The 19,243-nt window shown below is 41.9% G+C and overlaps 1 protein-coding gene across 4 annotated transcripts in view; it reads left to right on the plus strand.

The window, feature by feature from the left end:
• RASGRF2 (Ras protein specific guanine nucleotide releasing factor 2) overlaps nucleotides 1-19,243 on the plus strand; it is a 241,081-nt gene that overhangs the window by 215,903 nt on the left and 5,935 nt on the right. For all 4 annotated transcript variants that reach the window (XM_045497080.1, XM_045497084.1, XM_045497075.1 and 1 more), the window contains 7 exons: nucleotides 4,472-4,532; nucleotides 4,840-4,943; nucleotides 7,358-7,442; nucleotides 10,201-10,398; nucleotides 15,780-15,859; nucleotides 17,180-17,297; nucleotides 17,872-17,940. In XM_045497080.1, coding sequence (XP_045353036.1) covers nucleotides 4,472-4,532; nucleotides 4,840-4,943; nucleotides 7,358-7,442; nucleotides 10,201-10,398; nucleotides 15,780-15,859; nucleotides 17,180-17,297; nucleotides 17,872-17,940 — 715 coding nt within the window. The remainder of the gene's footprint in view (nucleotides 1-4,471; nucleotides 4,533-4,839; nucleotides 4,944-7,357; nucleotides 7,443-10,200; nucleotides 10,399-15,779; nucleotides 15,860-17,179; nucleotides 17,298-17,871; nucleotides 17,941-19,243) is intronic.

A 19,243-nucleotide genomic window follows, 5' to 3' on the forward strand; every position in this document is an offset into this window, starting at 1 on the left:
TGCCCCATTCCTGAGCCACATGGGCCCCAGAGCATGCCTCACTCAACCTAGAGTCTCAGGCTCTTGTGAAAATAGCTCCTTTAGTTCCTGGTACCACAATTTGTCACCGTTCCACATGTACTCACAGAGCCAAGCAGAGAATAGATATTATGCCATCCATTCTTCTTCCTTTGACCATCTTTATTCCCATGAGGCCAAGTGAAACAAAAGCCTTTGTTTAGCCCTGAGCATATCAACTAAAGCAGAAGGATACCATTGGGATCACTAGCCCATTAACTGAGCAGACAACCAGACCCCGAGTTCCGGTTGGGTCAGCTGGTTCTCTGAGACACCTTCCTAGGAAGCTAGGTGGTGCCAGAAAACTACTGATCATTGACTGAAGTTCCCCTGTCAAGTAAGTCATTCCACCGGCACTAAGCTTAAGGGTCCCTGCCCCAGCACACAAGATTGTGATTATAAGAGGAATAAATGATACATTCATTTGTTAGAGTTTCTGATAACTTACCGAATCAGATACTTACGTTTATATGTATGATACTTATATATTTATAGTTTTATTTCTTCTTTTTAATTTATTTTTGAGAAAAGTGCAAGCCGGGGAGGGGCAGAGAGAGAGGGAGAATCTCAAGCAGGCTCCACATGGTCAGCACAGAGCCTGACATGGAGCTCGAAGTCAAGAAACTGTGAGATCATGACCTGAGCCAAAATCAAGAGTTGGACGCTTAACCGACTGAGCCACCCAGGCGCCCTTATATTTATATTTTTACAATCATGTCAAAATGATTAGAGGGTGAAGTAGGAAGTAACACCTAGATATAACCATCCCTGATAGGATGCCATCATTCATGAAATCTCTTTGTGAAAAGAAGCCATCATGGAGTATATGAGAAAGAAACAGAAATCAGAAGGATTATTTAGTAACCCTGAAAATTACAAAGATGTTCCTGTTAATTCATTTCTTAATTTGGAAACAAACGGAATTATTTCCAACCAAGCCAGGAGATTTCAGTACTGAAAGTTTCCATGCATTTCTAAGATACGCCAGAGCAAGGGTAGCAATGGGCTCAAGAGAGCCTAGAGGGAAGTAAAGCCATGTCTAAGAAAGCAAAGGAAGGAAGGGGTGGTCTGGTAGGTCCCAGAAGGGAAGCAACAAGTGATTAAACCTCACAAAGTGAGTAGGAGCAGAGACTGGGGCAGGCAGGTCATGCCAGGAGCACAAGCCAGCCAGTCTAGTCACAGCAGGCAGCCCAGAGAGTGTGGACCAGTCTGAGGACAGAGGGCAGTTGCTCTTAGCTCAGTTTTTAAGACTATCTGATTTCTACTGTTGAAGGAGCACTTTTCCAGTCATAGAACTTGAATAATCCCATTTCCTTTAAAATTTTTTATCTGGAGCATCCGGCTTCAGCTCAGGTCATGATCTCACAGTTTGTGGGTTCAAGCCCTGCATCGAGCTGTATGGTGACAGCTTGCAGTCTGGAGTTTACTTTGGATTCTGTGTCTCCCTGTCTCTCTGCCCCTCCCCTAATCACGCTCTGTCTGTCTCACCAAAAATAAATAAAATGTTTAAAAACTTTGTTAAATAAAAAAATAAAATTAGATAAATAAAATTTATCTGGTGTTGTTATTATAAACGCACAAATATTAAACAGATCATGCTGACTGGGAGATGTGAGAGAAACCCAGTATCCTGAAGTGGGCATCAAAGCGCTAAAGCTGTCAGGAGACTAGAAGCAAATCTAAGGGAAAATATGTGAACATACCTCCCAGTGAATACAAGTTGTGGTTGCGAGAGATAAAGACATATCGCACTGTAGTTAGAGGTAGCCCAGACATGAGATATTTATATGCAATCAAGCTGTGTAACAGTGAGATGTAAACATGAAATGTATTTAAACATATATTACCTTTATACAGTAAGCTGGACGCTTCCAATGATGAACCATCTCTGCCCCACACGGTCTCACAGGGATTACTTTATGAGGAAGAAACTTAATTGGCATACATAGTTTGTTGTTTTCTTTGTGAATAAAACCCTCGGCTTGAGACTTTTCTATTTCTAAATACTGCTCCCCCTGTGACATTGTATGGACTTGCTGTTCTGAATCTATGTGGCAGAGAGTTTTTGGTAGACAACTAACATGCCATGAAAGGAAAAGAAACAAAGACTGGCTTCATAGGTAGTCAGCTGGAATGGGTTCAGGTCATGAAAAGGTGACCCACAAACATCACAAAGCCCCGAGCAGCATCAATAGGCACTTGTGAGAGGAGAAAATGTTAGATAATTTAACCAGACCAGATGTATCTTGGAACATTAACATGAGATCACTGAGGAAAGGAACATTTGATAGAAGCTAACTACTTTCTTGACCACTTCTTTCCAAGGAAAGAATATTACCCAGCCTCATTAAAAAATATCTTTTCCATGGGTACACATAGTTATGTGGCCACCGATCTCTCTCCAGGAACCCAGACTACCCTGGAAAGAATGACATAAGCTTTGGGAAATAGTCACTTTTATCCCGTGTGTGTAATCCTTAGGTAGGATTTAATAATCTTTGGAGAAAGACTTGTGTTTGCTTATTTTTTCCTCACCTCAATCTGCCTTTTATCGTATTATGAATATTTCTTTTTGATTGCAAATGATATGGCTCATTGCTAAGAAGAGGACCACCACTCCTAGAATCTAGAAGGAATCTTCTCCTTGGTAAACAGTCCTTTGCTCCTCTGCTAAACAGCCAAGAGCTTTTTTAAGAGAGGAAAAGAGAGGAAAGAGACTGGACGTTTCTGGATGTGTGCTCTCTGCTGGAGCCTTGAAGAGGTGTCTTTATAAGTCTGCCTAAGATAAGCAAGAGCAACAGGACAGCACAGCTGACCAAACCCTGGGCAAGTTAGTCAGTTCCCTTGAGCTTTGGTTTCCTTATCTGTAAAATGGACCTCATAATGCTTACCTCAAAGGGATCTCATATGACACAAGAGAGAGTGTTTGTCAGATGGTTAACGCACGGCTGGCATGTAGTGTGTATATGGTACCCTATCTCTGTTGCTTTTGTATTTTTGAGGGTTGTAGTTCTGTTTTCATCAATTCGGAACACAACAGAACATCACATCATTATTTTAGTTTTTAAGTATATTTACTTATTTTGAGAGAGAGAGAGAGTGAAAGAGAGTGCAAGCATGTGCAAGCAGGGGAGGGGCAGAGAGGGAGAGGGATAATCTCAAACAGGCTCCACACGGTCAGCACAGAGCCTGACATGGAGCTCGAAGTCATGAAACTTGAGATCATGACCTGAGCCAAGATCAAGAGTCAGACGCTTAAGCAACTGAGCTACTGAGGTGCCCCCATTATTTCTTTTAAAACTACCTTCCTACAGCAGACAGGCTACATGGTTTGGGACTGTTTAAATATTTCAGTATTTTTAATATGTGATTGTGTCTTCATTTTGGAAGGCTTAAAATGCTTGGCCCAGATGGTAAGTTATGTAATCAGTATAATTCTCCTGGACTCTGAACTTCTGTTGGACATGAAATGTCACTCCCACTCTGAAACCCGCACCCACTTCAGGATTCATTAACTTATGTATTTATTCAGTCATTCATCACTGAAAAAAAATACTGAGAGCTGAATAACTCTGTGTGTGGGGATATAGCACCAAATGCATCTTGGGAAAGTCCATCTGGGAATCAAGGGAAAAGAGTTTACCTGCTGGCTTCTGCTTTGCACTGTTCAAATTCTTGCCAACCAGGAACTTCTCTGAGCTTCTGTCTACATGTGCACGGGGAGGGGGTCCTCTGCCTCTTCTGCCTCAGCATCAGCACGGAAGGGCCAGGGTGGGAGCTAGAGGAGTGTGGATGAGGCACTCAAGCCCGTTGGAATCTCTGACTGATGGGATCGCAGGATACTTGAACTCACAGCCTGGATCCTCTCGGTAGTGCAGAGCACACCAGCTCACGCTCGGGTTCACCTTGATTATGCATTTTTTTTAACGTTTATTTTCTATTTTTGAGACAGAGAGAGGGACAGAGCATGAACGGGGGAGGGTCAGAGAGAGAGAGAGAGGGAGACACAGAATCTGAAACAGGCTCCAGGTTCTGAGCTGTCAGCACAGAGCCCGACGCGGGGCTCGAACTCACAGACTGTGAGATCATGACCTGAGCCGAAGTCGGCCGCTCAACCGACTGAGCCACCCAGGCGCCCCAATTATGGATGTTTTATTTACAACCTTGTGTGTAACAAGTTGGCTCCTCGACATAAGCCAGCTCTCTCTATGATCTTCCTGTGCCTCTAACGTGTGTGTTTTTCTGTTTCCTTGACTTCCTGTCTCCAGCTTATGTCTCTGCAGGCTCCAGCTGGCAGCACAGCCTCATGGACCCGAACCCCTCAGCTTCCCACCCAGGGAGAACCAAGTGCATGTTGTCATTTTGTTCCTGGCATGTTTCTTTCCATGGATGATACTTTGATTTCATTTTTTAGGGCCCTTTCACAAGATGATCAAGATGACATCCACCTAAAATTAGAGGATATAATTCAACTGGTAAGTCCAGCCATGGTCTTATTCAGCATGATTATTTGCAGACTGCTTCTCAGAGGCAAACAACTTGCCCATAACTGATACCTGGATGCTCAACCGTAGTTCTACCAATGAAGCACTGTGAGATGAACTAAATTCGACTTGGGGTTTAGCTGTTGGTCCATGATATTAATGTTGGCTGATGTTTCTGAGCTTTGTGCCATTTTCTTTGTAGCCCCAATCTGTGATGGACTTTGTTCTTGAGCAGCTGCCTTGAGCTGCTGGGTACCTCGCTCTCGGTGTGTTTCATTCCCACCTTCCTCTCTTGCAGACAGACTGTCCGAAGGCCGAGTGCTTTGAGACCTTGTCAGCCATGGAGCTGGCTGAGCAGATCACCCTCCTGGACCACATCATTTTCAGAAGCATTCCCTACGAGTGAGTGTGGCCCTCACAGCTGCAGGCTCCCTCAGGCAGGACTTGTGGGCTTAGAGCCGCCATTATTCCTAAGGCAGATGTGTGTGCACAGAGGTGTGAGTCTTAATCTTACAATGGTTTGGTCCCACTTGAATGCCTTTTGGTCACAGTTTATTCTAGAAATATTGATTTGGCAACACTGAGGACTATCAAGATGGTCACTCTTGTGTTTCTCTCTGTTCTGTAGTTCCCGTGGAATGTGAATTTCTTCGTATTCTCACATCCTTGCATTATAGAAACCTCAATATGGCTGTAACAGTGGTTCTCAGACTTCATGGTGTCTAAAATCATTTGGGAAGCTTGTTAAAAATGTACATTCCTAGATACCTCCTTCTGAGATTTGTGATTCTAGGAGGTTTGAGGCCCAGGAAACTGCATTTTCAGTGGGAATCCCAGACAATATTGCGTGATCTAAGACAATACGTTGAGAAGCACCGATGTTGGGTGAAGCTATACATTTTGCTACAACTATTCACCCACTTCCACGAGCCAACAAGTATTGCTGAGCTTTGAGACGCTGCAGCAGCGTAGATTCCCAAGACAGCTTTGCACGGGGTGCATGTGGAGCGTAGACGTGCCGCATGAGCTGCCAAGTAACGAGCATCAGTATCACTGCTGCCCTTTAATCTTCCCATGTAGCGGATGAAGAGGGCCTTTAGACCCCTTCAAGCTGTAACAATCCGTAGCTCCACAAACAAGGCCTTTGTCTGGACAAATGATAACTGTTGGCACATGTCCTCTGTGAAACAGCTAAATTGCCGGTAAAGCAGGGGCTGGGCATGAGATATGAACGGTGACCCATGTTGTATGTAGAAAAGAGGACATCGTGATGATGGAGAGTCAGGTATGGCGATGGGTGGTCAGAGCTGCAGCTGTGTCAGAGAGGCATAAGGGGCGAGGCCAGGAGATGCCCCTGCAGACTTTTCTTTTATGCGTTTTATCTTCTTCCCCTCCCCCTCTCTCTACCCATGAACAAGCGGGGCAGGGGATGAAGGGAAGGAATGTGGCCTGTTGGCTCTACAAATGAACCAGTGACTACTGGAGTGAAGACTTGAGTTAGAAACCACAGTGCCTCTGCCCCCCGCCCCACCTCCTGACTCCCCTCTAGTGCAGTGGGGATTTGGTGGGGAGATGAACATGACCTCTGTGGAGGAAGAGAAAGAGAAAGGCTGAACACCCATGGGTGGTCTCTTCCTGGAACCCTTCCTGGGACCCTTCCTCTCTTCTCCTCTCTGTCCCCACCCTGCTGATGGGAACATCTACCAATTATTTTTGTCTGTGGAACTGGCACACCTTTATGTCCAACAGCCTTGCAGGAACATGAAGGAACAAAAAACCCTTTGCAGGGACTCAGCCAACATTTCTGGATTAAGACTGTGTCAGAGTAATTGCATTTCAGGTTATTTTTTGTAATGCCTATACAAAATAATCCCTGTATGCTCCAGCTTGATTGTCCCTTGCTTGCTGTGATCTGGTGGCCTGCTCATGGGTGAAGTGAAGGAGCAGGGATGTTATTCTGAAGACAGACCTTCCACCAGGCTGAGCTCCCACCCCTGTAACTGCCTTCACTACATGAAGTGGTAACAACAGTGTTTGTTTATTCAGCCTTTACCATGTGTACCGTTCTGGGCTCTGGGGAGAATAAAGGAAAATCCCTGCCCGTGGAATTGACATTGTCCTGGAGAATATCAGAGCAAAGTGGAGGAAAACATGTTGTTCTTGGTTAACGTTTTTGGTGGTGATGGATTTTTTTCGACCTTCTGCTAAGGCTTAGGATTTTTCATTTATTTATTTATTTATTTATTTATTTATTTATTTATTTATTAATGTTTATTTATTTTTGAGAGAGACAGAGCTTGAGTGGGGAGGAACAGAGGGAGAGGGAGACAGAATATGAAACAGGCTCCAGGCTCTGAGCTGTCAGCACAGAGACCTTTGTGGGGCTCGAAGTCATGAACTGTGAGATCATGACCTGAGCTGAAGTTAGATGCTTAACTTGACTGAGCCACCTAGGCTCCCCAAGGCTTAAGATTTTTTAAAGCTGATCCAGTGAAAATAGTCTTGGTTTCTGAATTAGTACTTTATTCCTTCTGTGTTGGCCATTGTTTACCACTTTCAGAGAAGTTTTTATAATGATCGTAATCCTTACAAAGTTCAAACTCTTCTAAGAAAAAGGTGGAAATTGAAAAATCTTTTTCTTTTGACATCGAGTGGTAAAATGCTAGAGATGAGCAAAAATTCATTTGAGTCGGTCAGGAGCACTAGATGTTGGGCAATGTCAAAGTTAATGTATATAATAATCATACTCATTGTTCAGGATCATAGCCACCATTTAAGAAACTAAATTGGTCTTGTGTTCTGTTTTGAACTTACAGAGAATTTCTTGGGCAGGGGTGGATGAAGCTGGATAAAAATGAAAGAACACCTTACATTATGAAAACCAGCCAGCACTTCAATGATGTGAGTAGCCATAAAAATAAAATGTGGGCATGTTGTAGGAAGATGAGTCAGGGTCTTAAGACTCCTTCTCTAAAACAGAACTGATGAAATGTTAAAAAAAAAAAAAAAAAAAAAAAAAAAGCTTATATCTTCTCTAAGAGCTCCAAGTGTAGTAAGTTCCATTTAACTTCCAGACATGAGGTTCACTTTTGGTGGTGCCTAAGTCTGGCAAGTGCTCAATAATGCATAGGTCGCTGCTATTATTTTAGCATAATCATCATTACTTCATGGTCATACACTGACTAGTTCTAATAGCACATGTGTCACCGGTTCCCAGGGGTGCTCGTGACAGTAAGGTTGGGTTAGTACAGATCACCCTCATTATTACTGAACATTCAGCACATATGCATTCCAGGCTTGGAAGGGACCCCTTTGAGCATAATTACAGTGTTGCTGTAGCTGTGCACACTGCTGACCAGCTGTCAGTCCATCTCCCGGCTCTGCTTTTCTCTAGCAGTAAGATGGCCTTGCTGTTAAACCCACCAACTCCTAACTCCTAACTGGTTCTGTTCTAATCATCTCAGTCCTTTTGCAGAACCACATATGTGGGAGTATCTTCAGGCTTATCTAGGCAAAGGGAAGGCTCCCTTTCCAGTTCTACTAGATAACAGTAAAAGGAATAATTATGATGTTAAAAAAAAGAAGAAGAAGACTATCAGGATCCCTGTAGGTAAATTAATAAGTCATCCAGAATCAAAATACAAAACAACAACAAATTCCCGAGATGGTATTTTGCACAGGGTACATGCAGAGTGCATATACGCTGAGTGAATGTTATCTCATGATGAGCATCTGTGGCCCCAGTGCCTAAAGGACAGGACACATGGCCCCTGTAGGCTACTGTCTGAGAAGCAGAGCCCCTGCTGTAGAAAACAAGCCTGTATTGTCTGTGCCTACATACACTTGGGATATAATGAACAATCAAATCAGAAGTTCATTCCCAAGCTCCAGACTCTCATGTGTCTACCAGGATGGCCACTCATTTTGTGCCTTCAACAGATTGCAAATGGAACTTATCATTCATTGGTACCTCCCAGACCTGCCAAGCCTACTTCTACATCTGATGCTTTATTCTTAGTCTTGGGTAGTGGCCAAGACCACACGCTCACTCATCCAAGCATAGAACCTAGAGGTCATCTTTGACTCCTTCTCTGCTACCCATCCCATCTCGCTCCCGAACATATTAGTGAACCCTAAATCTACATATTTCCCAGACCCTTCTTTTCCCCTTCTTTCCCACTGCCATGTCCGTGATTTGATTTTTCATCATTTTCTTTAGGAGCTCCTAACTCACTCTCGCCCCTGCCATCTCCTTGTCCCCCAAGTCCCTTCTTCATACAGTGTCACAGAAGTTACCTTTCTGGAAGACCAATTAATTATACCATTTTCATAACAAAATTCTGCCAGTGGCTTCCTCTCACCTTCAGCATACAGTCCCAGCTGCTCAACCAGGCCTATAGGAGCCCTGCTTACCTGGCGTCTGTGCCTCTCATGGCTTCCTTGTGCTCCTCAGATGCCTGCAAGATCCTCTGTTACACCGTGCCTTCTACCTCTGTTCCTTTCCAAATGCTCTTCTCCTTTGATGGAAAGCAGTGGCTAACTCCTGGTCAGCCTTTAGGACTCTGTGCAGGCATGACCTCTTTCTGGAAGCCTCCTCTGTACTTGGCCAAATGCCCCATGCTACCTCCATGTTCTCAAACCCCTCCATGCAGACCTAGCTTTGCATTTCACTATGTGATATTTACTTGTTTATGTCTGTCTCCCTTCACCTTGCTGCCTAACTAGGCTCAGTGCCTTGAGATCAGGTATTCTCATTTATTTGGTCCTGTTTTGAGAACCTAAAAGAAGGCCTTGTCTAGGAGCTCAGTACAAAAATTTTTTTAATGAATATATACAATGATAATTCTGAGTCACTGTGAGATCTAACATACCTATTGAATGGTCAAAGAATGGGTATACCCACTAGATTAAGTGTATGGATGTAAGATTACATATCCTATGTTCTCTGTTAGTCATCAGTCCTAAGCTGTTCTTTTCCTTTCCATATTCTAAATATTGAGCTGCTTCAGCTGCTGACTCTTTTTCTCTTGGTTTCAATTAATAGAATTACAGTACTTAGCCTTGAAACTGTAAGTCCTATTAACTCTGATGGAAACAAGTCCAGGGAGATAAAAAGGAATAAATGTTCTCTCGTCCCCTCTCCCTAAATGTGTCTGGCTTCAAAGTGTATTGGGTTAGAATTTGATTTGATTGGGGGTAAATGTGTTTTCTTTCCCGTGATAACTGGAGCTTCCTGGTCCCCACATGTTGGGGGCGAAGGAGCATGTGGAGAGCACCCTCCCCCCCCAAAAGTGAAACCCGTAATTAGCGAAGATCGCCATTCCTCAAGGATCAGCTTATTCTATTTCATTTCCTCAATTACTGGAAATAACTCCTTCATCAAAATTACTGATTAAAAAAGTGATCCTTTCCTCCCAACATGTTGATTCCAAACAATCCCTCCTATTCACTCTGAGGATCAACAGGTTCCCATTAGTTTCTTGTTATTATTACTATACGCTTCAGTCTTTTCAGAAGATTGGTATCTAAATACGGACTGTGATCTCCCTGTCCCTCAGCACCCTGCTTTCCTGACATTTCCGTGGGTAAATTAGGCACTTTGCCTGAATGCATTGCTTTGACTCTTGGCTGGTCTCTCTTGGCTTTTCCACTGTCTCAGATGAGCAACCTGGTGGCCTCCCAGATAATGAATTATGCCGATATCAGCTCCCGTGCCAACGCAATAGAGAAGTGGGTGGCAGTTGCGGACATTTGCCGATGCCTGCACAACTACAATGGCGTGCTGGAGATCACCTCGGCCTTAAACCGAAGTGCCATCTATAGGCTGAAGAAAACCTGGGCCAAGGTGTCCAAGCAGGTGAGCACCAGCGTGTGACACATCCCGCTGCCGAGAGGAGAGGCCGGGAGACAAGAGCCAAGAGAAATATTACTAATGAGGAAATAATTAACTGAATCGAGCAGCTCAGTTGCCAAAGAAAGGTGCCAGTGCGGGTAATTACTGCGTTCTTACCACTTAATTGATTCCACTCATGTGCACTTCTAATTGGTTAATTTAGAAAAGCAAACACAACCCAAAACATTCATTATAACATATTTGGGACAACTTCAAACAGTGTAGTTGGCTGGAGTTGTTTCCAAAATTATTTGGAGAACATACGTTGATTCCAAGTGAACACAGAGATGTCCTGCAGATCCATTCTTTCTCCCCAAAGCAAGGGTATGAATGCCTTAGGACCTCAATGTTCACTTTTTTTTGTTTGTCCTTTATATAGTAAAGTTTTGGCATAATGACTCAGATGTACAGAAAACCCTCTTAATTTTCATTTAACTGGATTCAGTTTGTTCATTTTCATTCAATATTTTCAACGTGCAAATGAAATCAGTTTCTTCTGTGCCCTTTCTCCTGGCTTTCTCCCTGGGTGTTGGTGGGTGTTGGGAAGGGCTCCTCCAGGCTTGAGGGAGGCTGTGTGCACCCACCTATTGTAGCCTTCTGCTAGCCGGTCGCTGGGTGCGGGCTGCCGCGAATTGCCTATGTCAGGTATATGTATGGTCTGCCTGGTCTGCCCATCAAAGGGGTGCAGCGATTGAGGGCTTAGCTGAGCTCAGCTGCCCTTCAGCTCTCACTGGCTCTGCTGGTCCTCTGAAATCGGGTGTGTCCTTCCTTTCCTACAGGGTTCCCTGCCCTTGGTGATCCGTGGTGGGCAGGCTTACCTTTATTAGCAGACAGCTACCTTGGGCCTCTCAAAGGGCGTTGGGGGAATTTTCCAGACTCCTCCACATCCTACTGGTGCCAGAGGCAAATTCTTTTTCTGTCAACAAAGCCTGGACCTTGCCAATAAAAGCCACAGCTTCTATAAGTACTGTTTTTAAAAAAACACTTTATGTGTTGAGATCATTGTAGGTTCACATACAGTTTGTAAAAGATAATGGAAATCCCCTACACCCTACACCAGTTGCCCCCCGATGTAAACTCTTGTGTAAGTATAAACATATCCCACCCGCGAGGTTAGCATTGGAAACGTCCACTCACCTCCTTCAAACCATCAGTTTTACATACGCTCATTTGTGTCTGTGAGTATTTACATTTATGCCCTTTTATTACCACAGGAGTCAAGATCAACACAGTTTTGGTACCAGGATCCCTCCTGCCACCCTTTTATAGCCATAGCTGCTTCCTCCCTGCCCCTCCCTAACTCCTGGCGACCAAAAATCTGTTTTCCATCTCTATAAAATTTCGTCATTTCAAGAACATTATACAAGTGGAATCATACAGTATATGACATTTTGAGATTGCCCTTTTAAAAATTCCCGTGAGATCCATTCATGGTGTTACATGTATCAGTATTTAGTTTCTTTTTAATGCTAAGTGGTACTCATGGTATAAATACAGGACGTTTTAGCCATTCACCCCTTGAAGAACATCTGGATTGTTTTCGGGTGGGGGCTATTACAAATAAAACTGCTGTGCACATTCATGTGTAGGTTTTGTGTGACTATAACTTTTTGTTTCTCTGGGATAAATGCCTAAGAGTGCAGTTGCTGGATCATATGGTTATTGTGTGTTTAGTTTTATAAGAAACTGTCAAATTCTTTTCCAGAGTGGCTGAGCCACTTTATACTTCTATCGGCCAAGTATGAGTGAGCTAGTTTCTCCAAATTCTTGCCCACATTTGGTGTTATCACAGTTTTTTATTTTAGCCCTTTTGATATCTCATTATTGTTTTAATTTGCATTTTCCTAATGGCTAATGTTGTTAAACATCTTTTCATATGCTAGTTTACCATCTGTTTATTCTCTTCAATGAAATGTCTGCAGCTTATTTTTTAATTGGATTTTTTTCTCACCTTTGAGATCTGAGAGTTCTTTCTCTATTCCTCCCACTTTATCCTTCCGTTTCAAAATTATTTTAGCTACTCTAGGTGCTATGACTTTCCATATAAATTTTAGTAAAAAAAATTATGTCTAAAAAAACTGTATTGAGATTTTTTTAATGTTTATTTATTTTGAGAGAGAAAGAGTGAGATCAAGAATGGGAGGGGCAGAGAGAGAGGGAGGGAAAGAATCCCAAGCAGGCTCTGCCTTGTCTGCACAGAGCCCAGTTCATGAACCGTGAGATCGTGATCTGAGCCAAAATCAAGATCAGACACTTAATCACCTGTGCCACCCAGTGCCCCTTTATTGACATTTTTATTGAAATTTCATTAAACCAATGTTGAGTCTTATTACTATGTTGAATTTTCCAGTCCACAAACACAGTATGTTTCTCCATTTCTTCAGGCTTTCTTAAACCAGCATTTTGAAATTTTCAGCATGCAAGTCCTGTATATGTTTTGTTAGATTTATGCCTAAATATTTCATTTTCTGTGGGGAAATTTTAAATATTACTGTGGTTTTATTTTTGGTTTCCACATGTTCATTGTTAGTATATACAAATGTGATTTTTTTTTTTTTTTTTTTTATGTTGGTGATGTATCTGCAACCTTGCTAAACTCACTAATTAGTCTTAGGAGCTTTTTTGTAGATGCCTTCGGATTTTCTATATAGACAATTGTCACTTGTAAATAGGATCTGTCTTATTTCTTTCTTTCTAATTCATATGCCTTTTATTTCCTTTTCTTGCCTTATTGCTCTGGCTAAACTTCCAATACTATGTTGAATTAGGGTGGTGAGAAAAGACATACTTTCCTTGTCTTCATCCTTGTGGGGAAAACATTAAGTTTTTCACCATTATGGATAATGCTAGCTGTAGGTGTTTTGTAAATGCTTTTTATAAAATTGAGGAAACTATCCTCTCTTCCTAGTTTTTTTGAGAGATTTCTGTTATGATGGCTGTTGAAATACTGTTTTTAAAACGGGTTTCAGACAGCTGTATCAGAATCGAAAAGCTGGACACTGATGCCCTTGTTGTGGCTAGCTTTTGCCTCCCCCTAAGACAATGTTGGCCTCAGCCATTGGGCATTAGATACAAAGAGCATATTATCCTGTCACACACATTGTCACATTTCCTCGAGGTCAGTAAGTCACTCCTCTGCCTTCTCTTTCATTCACTTTCCCCTATTTCTTTTTCATCTGAAGTTGGTACCAAGGGATTCTTAAATCTTCTTTAAGAAAACATTAGGCCTATGATTCAGCAGTGGCCCTACTAGGTATTTACCCAAAGGATACAAAAATACTGTTTCGGAGGGATACATACACTCTGTTGTTTATGGCAGCATTATCTACAATAGCCAAATTATGGAAAGAGCCCAAATGTCCATCAACTGATGAATAGAAAAAGAAGATGTGGTATATTTATATATAATAGAATATTAGCCATAGAAAAGAATGGAATGTTGCCATTTGCAAGACATGGGTGGAGCTAGAGAGTATCATGCCAAGCAAAATAAGTCAGTCAGAGAAAGACAAATACTGAATGATTTCACTCATATGTGGAATTTAATTTTTTTTTTCAACGTTTATTTATTTTTGGGACAGAGAGAGACAGAGCATGAATGGGGGAGGGGCAGAGAGAGAGGGAGACACAGAATCGGAAACAGGCTCCAGGCTCTGAGCCATCAGCCCAGAGCCTGACGCGGGGCTCGAACTCACGGACCGGGAGATCGTGACCTGGCTGAAGTCGGACGCTTAACCGACTGCGCCACCCAGGTGCCCCAAACTCATATGTGGAATTTAAGAAACAAAACAGATGAATATGGGGAGGGGGCGGGAAGAGAGAGGCAAAGAGAAAACAGACTAAACTAGAGAAAACAAACTGAGAGGCTTACTAGAGACAAGGTGGGCGGGTGGGGGTGGGTTAAATGGGTGATGGGTATTAAGGAGGGCACTTGTGATGAGCACTGGGTGTTGTGTATAAGTGATGAATCACTGAATTCTACCTCTGAAACTGATATTATACTTTACGTTAACTAACTGGAATTTAAAAACTTGAGAGAAAAAGAAGGAAACGTTAGGCCTTCCCCATAGTTGACTTAAGTGATATTTATGTGTTTGACAGGATGCAGCTTCAGGGATAATGGACTAAGGAGTAGGGGTGATAAGACTAATATTAAAGTCTTTTTTTTTTTTTTTCAAATTTGAATGTACTACCTGTAGGGGCATTAAATAGGCATAATAAATTAAATACCATTTCAATCACCTATATATGTATCATCTAAAGGGGCTTTAGGATGGGTGATGGACTATCCTCTGGGGCCTAGGACCTCAGTCTAGTCACAACAGGTAGTGCCTGGTTGCAGATATGCCCTGCTCCAGATGCTCTCGTCATACTGTCTGCTCTGTAGCTGTCTCTTCTTCAGATCTGAGTCCAGTCTGGGCGACATCCAGAAGGCCTGGTAAATGTGCACTATGAAGCCCACTGAATCTGGTCTGTGGCTCTAGGACAGACTATATTTCTGCAGCTTCTTTCACCCAAGGCCAGCTCTGGGCCAGGCAGGAGGCCTGCCCAGCCCAGCCCAGCCCCCTCCTATCCCTCCACCCCTGCCCAGACCTTGCTGGCTGTCCTCTTTCAGAGTCCTCAGGAAGCAGGATGAGGAAGGCAGCCCTTTGAGTCATTCTGAAAGCTCTCCTGAAGCGTGCAGCTCCTCCCCAGACTAAAGCAGAGTCATCTGAGGAGTCCCAGCTTGGGCATTCCAAGTGTCCCTGCTCCCTTGCCTGGGCATGGGTGTTACCAGGGGTGGGTCATCACCCCCAAGGGCCACCCTACCATTCTCCCATGTCCGTGGAAGAGACTCCAGATCGATGTCGACAACAGTTTTATTTCTTGGCAAACATCAGTTATACTTCTCTAACAAGTTGATGACTATGATCACAAAACAAGGGGTTTGTAGTAGAAGATAGCCAAGCAACCAAGTCTGTGTTTTGATAATTTGGAAATTAACACGCAGAAAGATTCACCCTGAAAACCACCTGACATGAGACCTCTCCTTTAAGGTTCCCTAATTCAACAGTGCTTTGTCAATTCTTTAAATCCTTGTTTCTTGCGCCATTGCAATTTTTTTCTATGGATTTTCCTCTCTTTGGCTAAATGAACAGTGTAGTCACTTTCTCTTCTCCACATGTTATTTTTTTTAACATGAAATTTAACCATAATGCCGCATGTCTGTCACATAACAACAGTCTGACAAAGGTGTCAGCCCCAGCCACTGTAGAAGGGAATTGAGCATCTTTTGGTAACCCTACCTGTCTTGTCAAAACATAGGAAAATTTTCATGACATACTAATTTATTTGTTTCTTTCTAGACAAAAGCTCTAATGGACAAACTTCAGAAGACTGTTTCATCTGAAGGAAGATTTAAAAATCTCAGAGAAACCCTTAAAAAGTATGTTTATTTTAATTATTAAGTTATTCATAATGCAAAAATATATTTAAATAATGTTTACAATATACACATAGTGGCCTGCCTCCTACTTTGCTTTGAAAAGAAAAACAAATGGGAAATAACTTCCATCACCTAGATATTTTCCTAATTTTTCTTTTCATTTGAAATACTATGCATACAGTGTCTTGTGGATATACTCATGGCATGTAGACTGTCCCAAGCAAGAAGAAAACATCACCAGCCAGCTTTTACTATAAAATCAAACATGTTTTACTATAAGAAGTTTCTTGGTTTGATATTTATTAATCTAAGCACAGCACATGATTTCTTGTGACTTTTCAAAAATATTCTAGGACCTATTAATTATTGTTATGTATTTGTGGCCTTTTATTGCTGGGTCATTACTGTCTCCTGAGACAGACCGAGAGAGAGAGAGAGAGAGAGAGAGAGAATTGAACCTGTTCTCCTGCAGCTGGTTTTCTTATGATCTACTGCACATACTTGACTTGCTCTGGAAACGTTAGTCCTGTGATGCCATAAGCAAACGGAAGACTTGTAGGAACAACAACAGCAGTAGAAGAACTACACCAGATCCTTACTCCATGACAGACGCCATGCATAGTGCTCCATGTGTCTGATTTAAGCCTGACAGTGAACTAAAGAGATAAGTTTTATTGTCTCCATTTTACAGATGAGGAGACTGTGGTTCATAGAGGTTGACCAGCATCACTCAGTACGTGGTCATACTGGGACTCAGACCCAGTTGTCTCTGGTCCAAAAGTCCATGGCCTCACTCTTGACTCTGAGAAGACCAAGTGCACCCCCCTCAAAAACCAAACACAAGGCATCTATGTAGTGTGCGGTCGTGATATTAATTAAGTCTATACCTTCTAAAACAATGAAATACTAACTAAATCAGAACGCAAGCTTTACAAGCTCTAATCACATTGATTTTCCTACCCAGTTCGTTAAAGTTTCCTGTTTACATTCTAAGGAGGTGAGGGCTCAGGGGGTTCCTACATGCTCGTACGGCTAGTTTCCAAGTACTGCCAGCACCTGTTTTGTATTTGTCTATAAGGCATCCTGTTGTTTGAATGCGCCATTGTCTCAAACACATTGTAAAGTATGGGCTGTAATTTTCTATTATAGTCTATTGTGAGATGTATTTAAAACTCTTAATATCAGGAGACTGCTTCTGAAGATGGGATTAAAAGACTTTATTCTTCAGGATTGAAGCAGTATACTACATCCTGTTAAACAGGGGAGGGAATTCGATATTTCTGTGAATGAGCTTGACAACAGTGTTCCTTGGTTTTGCAGCTGTAACCCCCCAGCTGTTCCTTATCTGGGGATGTACCTGACAGACCTAGCATTTATTGAAGAAGGAACACCAAACTTTACTGAGGAAGGCCTTGTCAATTTCTCCAAAATGAGAATGGTGGGTAGTAATTTCATAATCAGCCTATTTTGATGACTTCAATGGCTTACAGAGAAGAGGGAGGCTAAGTCATGGAGGTTACTGTTTGCATTTTCATTTTGAGGTGAAAGAGTTGGGGCCATCAGGTTTAATACGTGATGTGGCTGATTGTCAGCAGGGGTATTGCAGCTTGCATTGTGGACAAAGGGGTGGGGAATAACTCCAGGGATGACTCTCTAAGATGGAGCAGTGATAGGTGCTGAAAGCTTTGTGCTGGACAACCAGGTTCTGAGCACCAAGTTAGAAGCAAGGAGCCCAGGAAAATAACACCCAGAGTTTACCACCTGAGGTAAACCACCTGCTGAACCTGAGGTCATCCGGTGCTACCTGTTCTTCTGATTGTGAATGCAATATCTTCTTGCCGTTTACATTTCATGTGACTCTTTGAAGAGCAAGAAACCCCTGGGCATAGAGAATGATAGGGCACGGCTCCAACACTTCACTGGAGAAAATGCCTGACTGCTTGTGGGTAGGGCCCAGAAGAATGTGATGCAATCCTTTTGCTTTGCTTTTGTTGTTATTGTTTCTTTATTAGATATCACACATCATCAGAGAGATACGCCAGTTCCAGCAGACTTGCTATCGAATAGACCATCAGTCAAAGGTAATACTGTGTGGTTGTTAAGGGAATTAATAAATAGAAAAGCGGAAATTAATGAATTAGAAACAGTGGTAAAGTTGATCAATAATACCAAAAGCTGACTCACAGGAAAGACCAATAAAACAGACAAATCTTTGGCAACTCTGAGAAAGAAGAAGGAAGGAAGGATAGAAAGAGGAAAAGAGAGAGACAGAGAAAGAAAGCAGGCAAAAAGAACACCCAATTTATCAAATTCTAGCAATTGTATATTTTGTATTTCTCATTAATGTGTCTACACCACCACCCTGGTCCAAGCTACCAATATCTGTTACTTGGTCTACTTGCATTCACTCTAGGATGTAAAATCCATTCTACAAATTACAGATAGAACTCTCTGAAACACAAGGTAAAAATATGTTTGTCCCTTGCATAAAATATTTTATAGGTTTTCCATTGCTCTTAGGATAAAGAAAGAAAAGGTCTAGATGTGTCCAAGAAGTGTTACATTACATGGCCCCTATTCATCTTTCAAGACTCGTCTCACTTTATAGACCTCTTTCTTTCTCTCTCCCAGCCACAGCTGGTCTTCCCTTCTCTTTCCTTTTTTCATTTTTAATAGATATTATTTTTTAGAATCATTTTAGCTTTACAGAAAAATAGTACAGAAGATTCCCATATAACTTAAAGCTAGTTTTTCCTTATTATTTTATAGAACTTGACAGACTTATCCTGAAACCCATAAGGAAGCTTAGGAAAAAAAAAAAAAACAGAAAAGGATTTTTTGAAAAATAAGAAGAATAAGAAAGAGCTTTCCCTACCAGATACAGACACATGTCTTAAAACTATAGTGAATGAATAAAACAGGACTATATTGGTGCAGGAATACAAATTCAATGGAGTGGGATACAGTCAAGATGGAGATTTGTCTATATGAAAATCTAATATGGAATAAAGGAGGCATTTACAGAAAGTGCCAGAAAGAAATTGACCATTCAAGTAAATGGAATAGGAATTTTGGCTCTCCATCTGCTACCATTCACACACACAAAAAATCCAGATGAGCTCATTATCTAAATGTAAAAAGAAATATTAAATTATGTGAATAAAATATAGGACAAAATATTCATGACCTGTAGATTAGAAACACCTTCTTAAGCATTGAATGTAAGAGCTGCAAAAGACAAGATTGGTTAAGCTTGCTGCATCAAAATTAAAAACTTCTATGTGACAAAAGGAAATTATTTTAAAAAGCAAAAATAAAACCAGGAGAGGAGGAGATGATATTTTATAACATGTAAAAGAGACAGAATAAAAGTATTCTTATTCG

The sequence above is a fragment of the Leopardus geoffroyi genome, chromosome A1, assembly GCF_018350155.1.
Source record: "Leopardus geoffroyi isolate Oge1 chromosome A1, O.geoffroyi_Oge1_pat1.0, whole genome shotgun sequence".
NCBI classification, from domain to species: Eukaryota; Metazoa; Chordata; class Mammalia; order Carnivora; family Felidae; genus Leopardus; species Leopardus geoffroyi.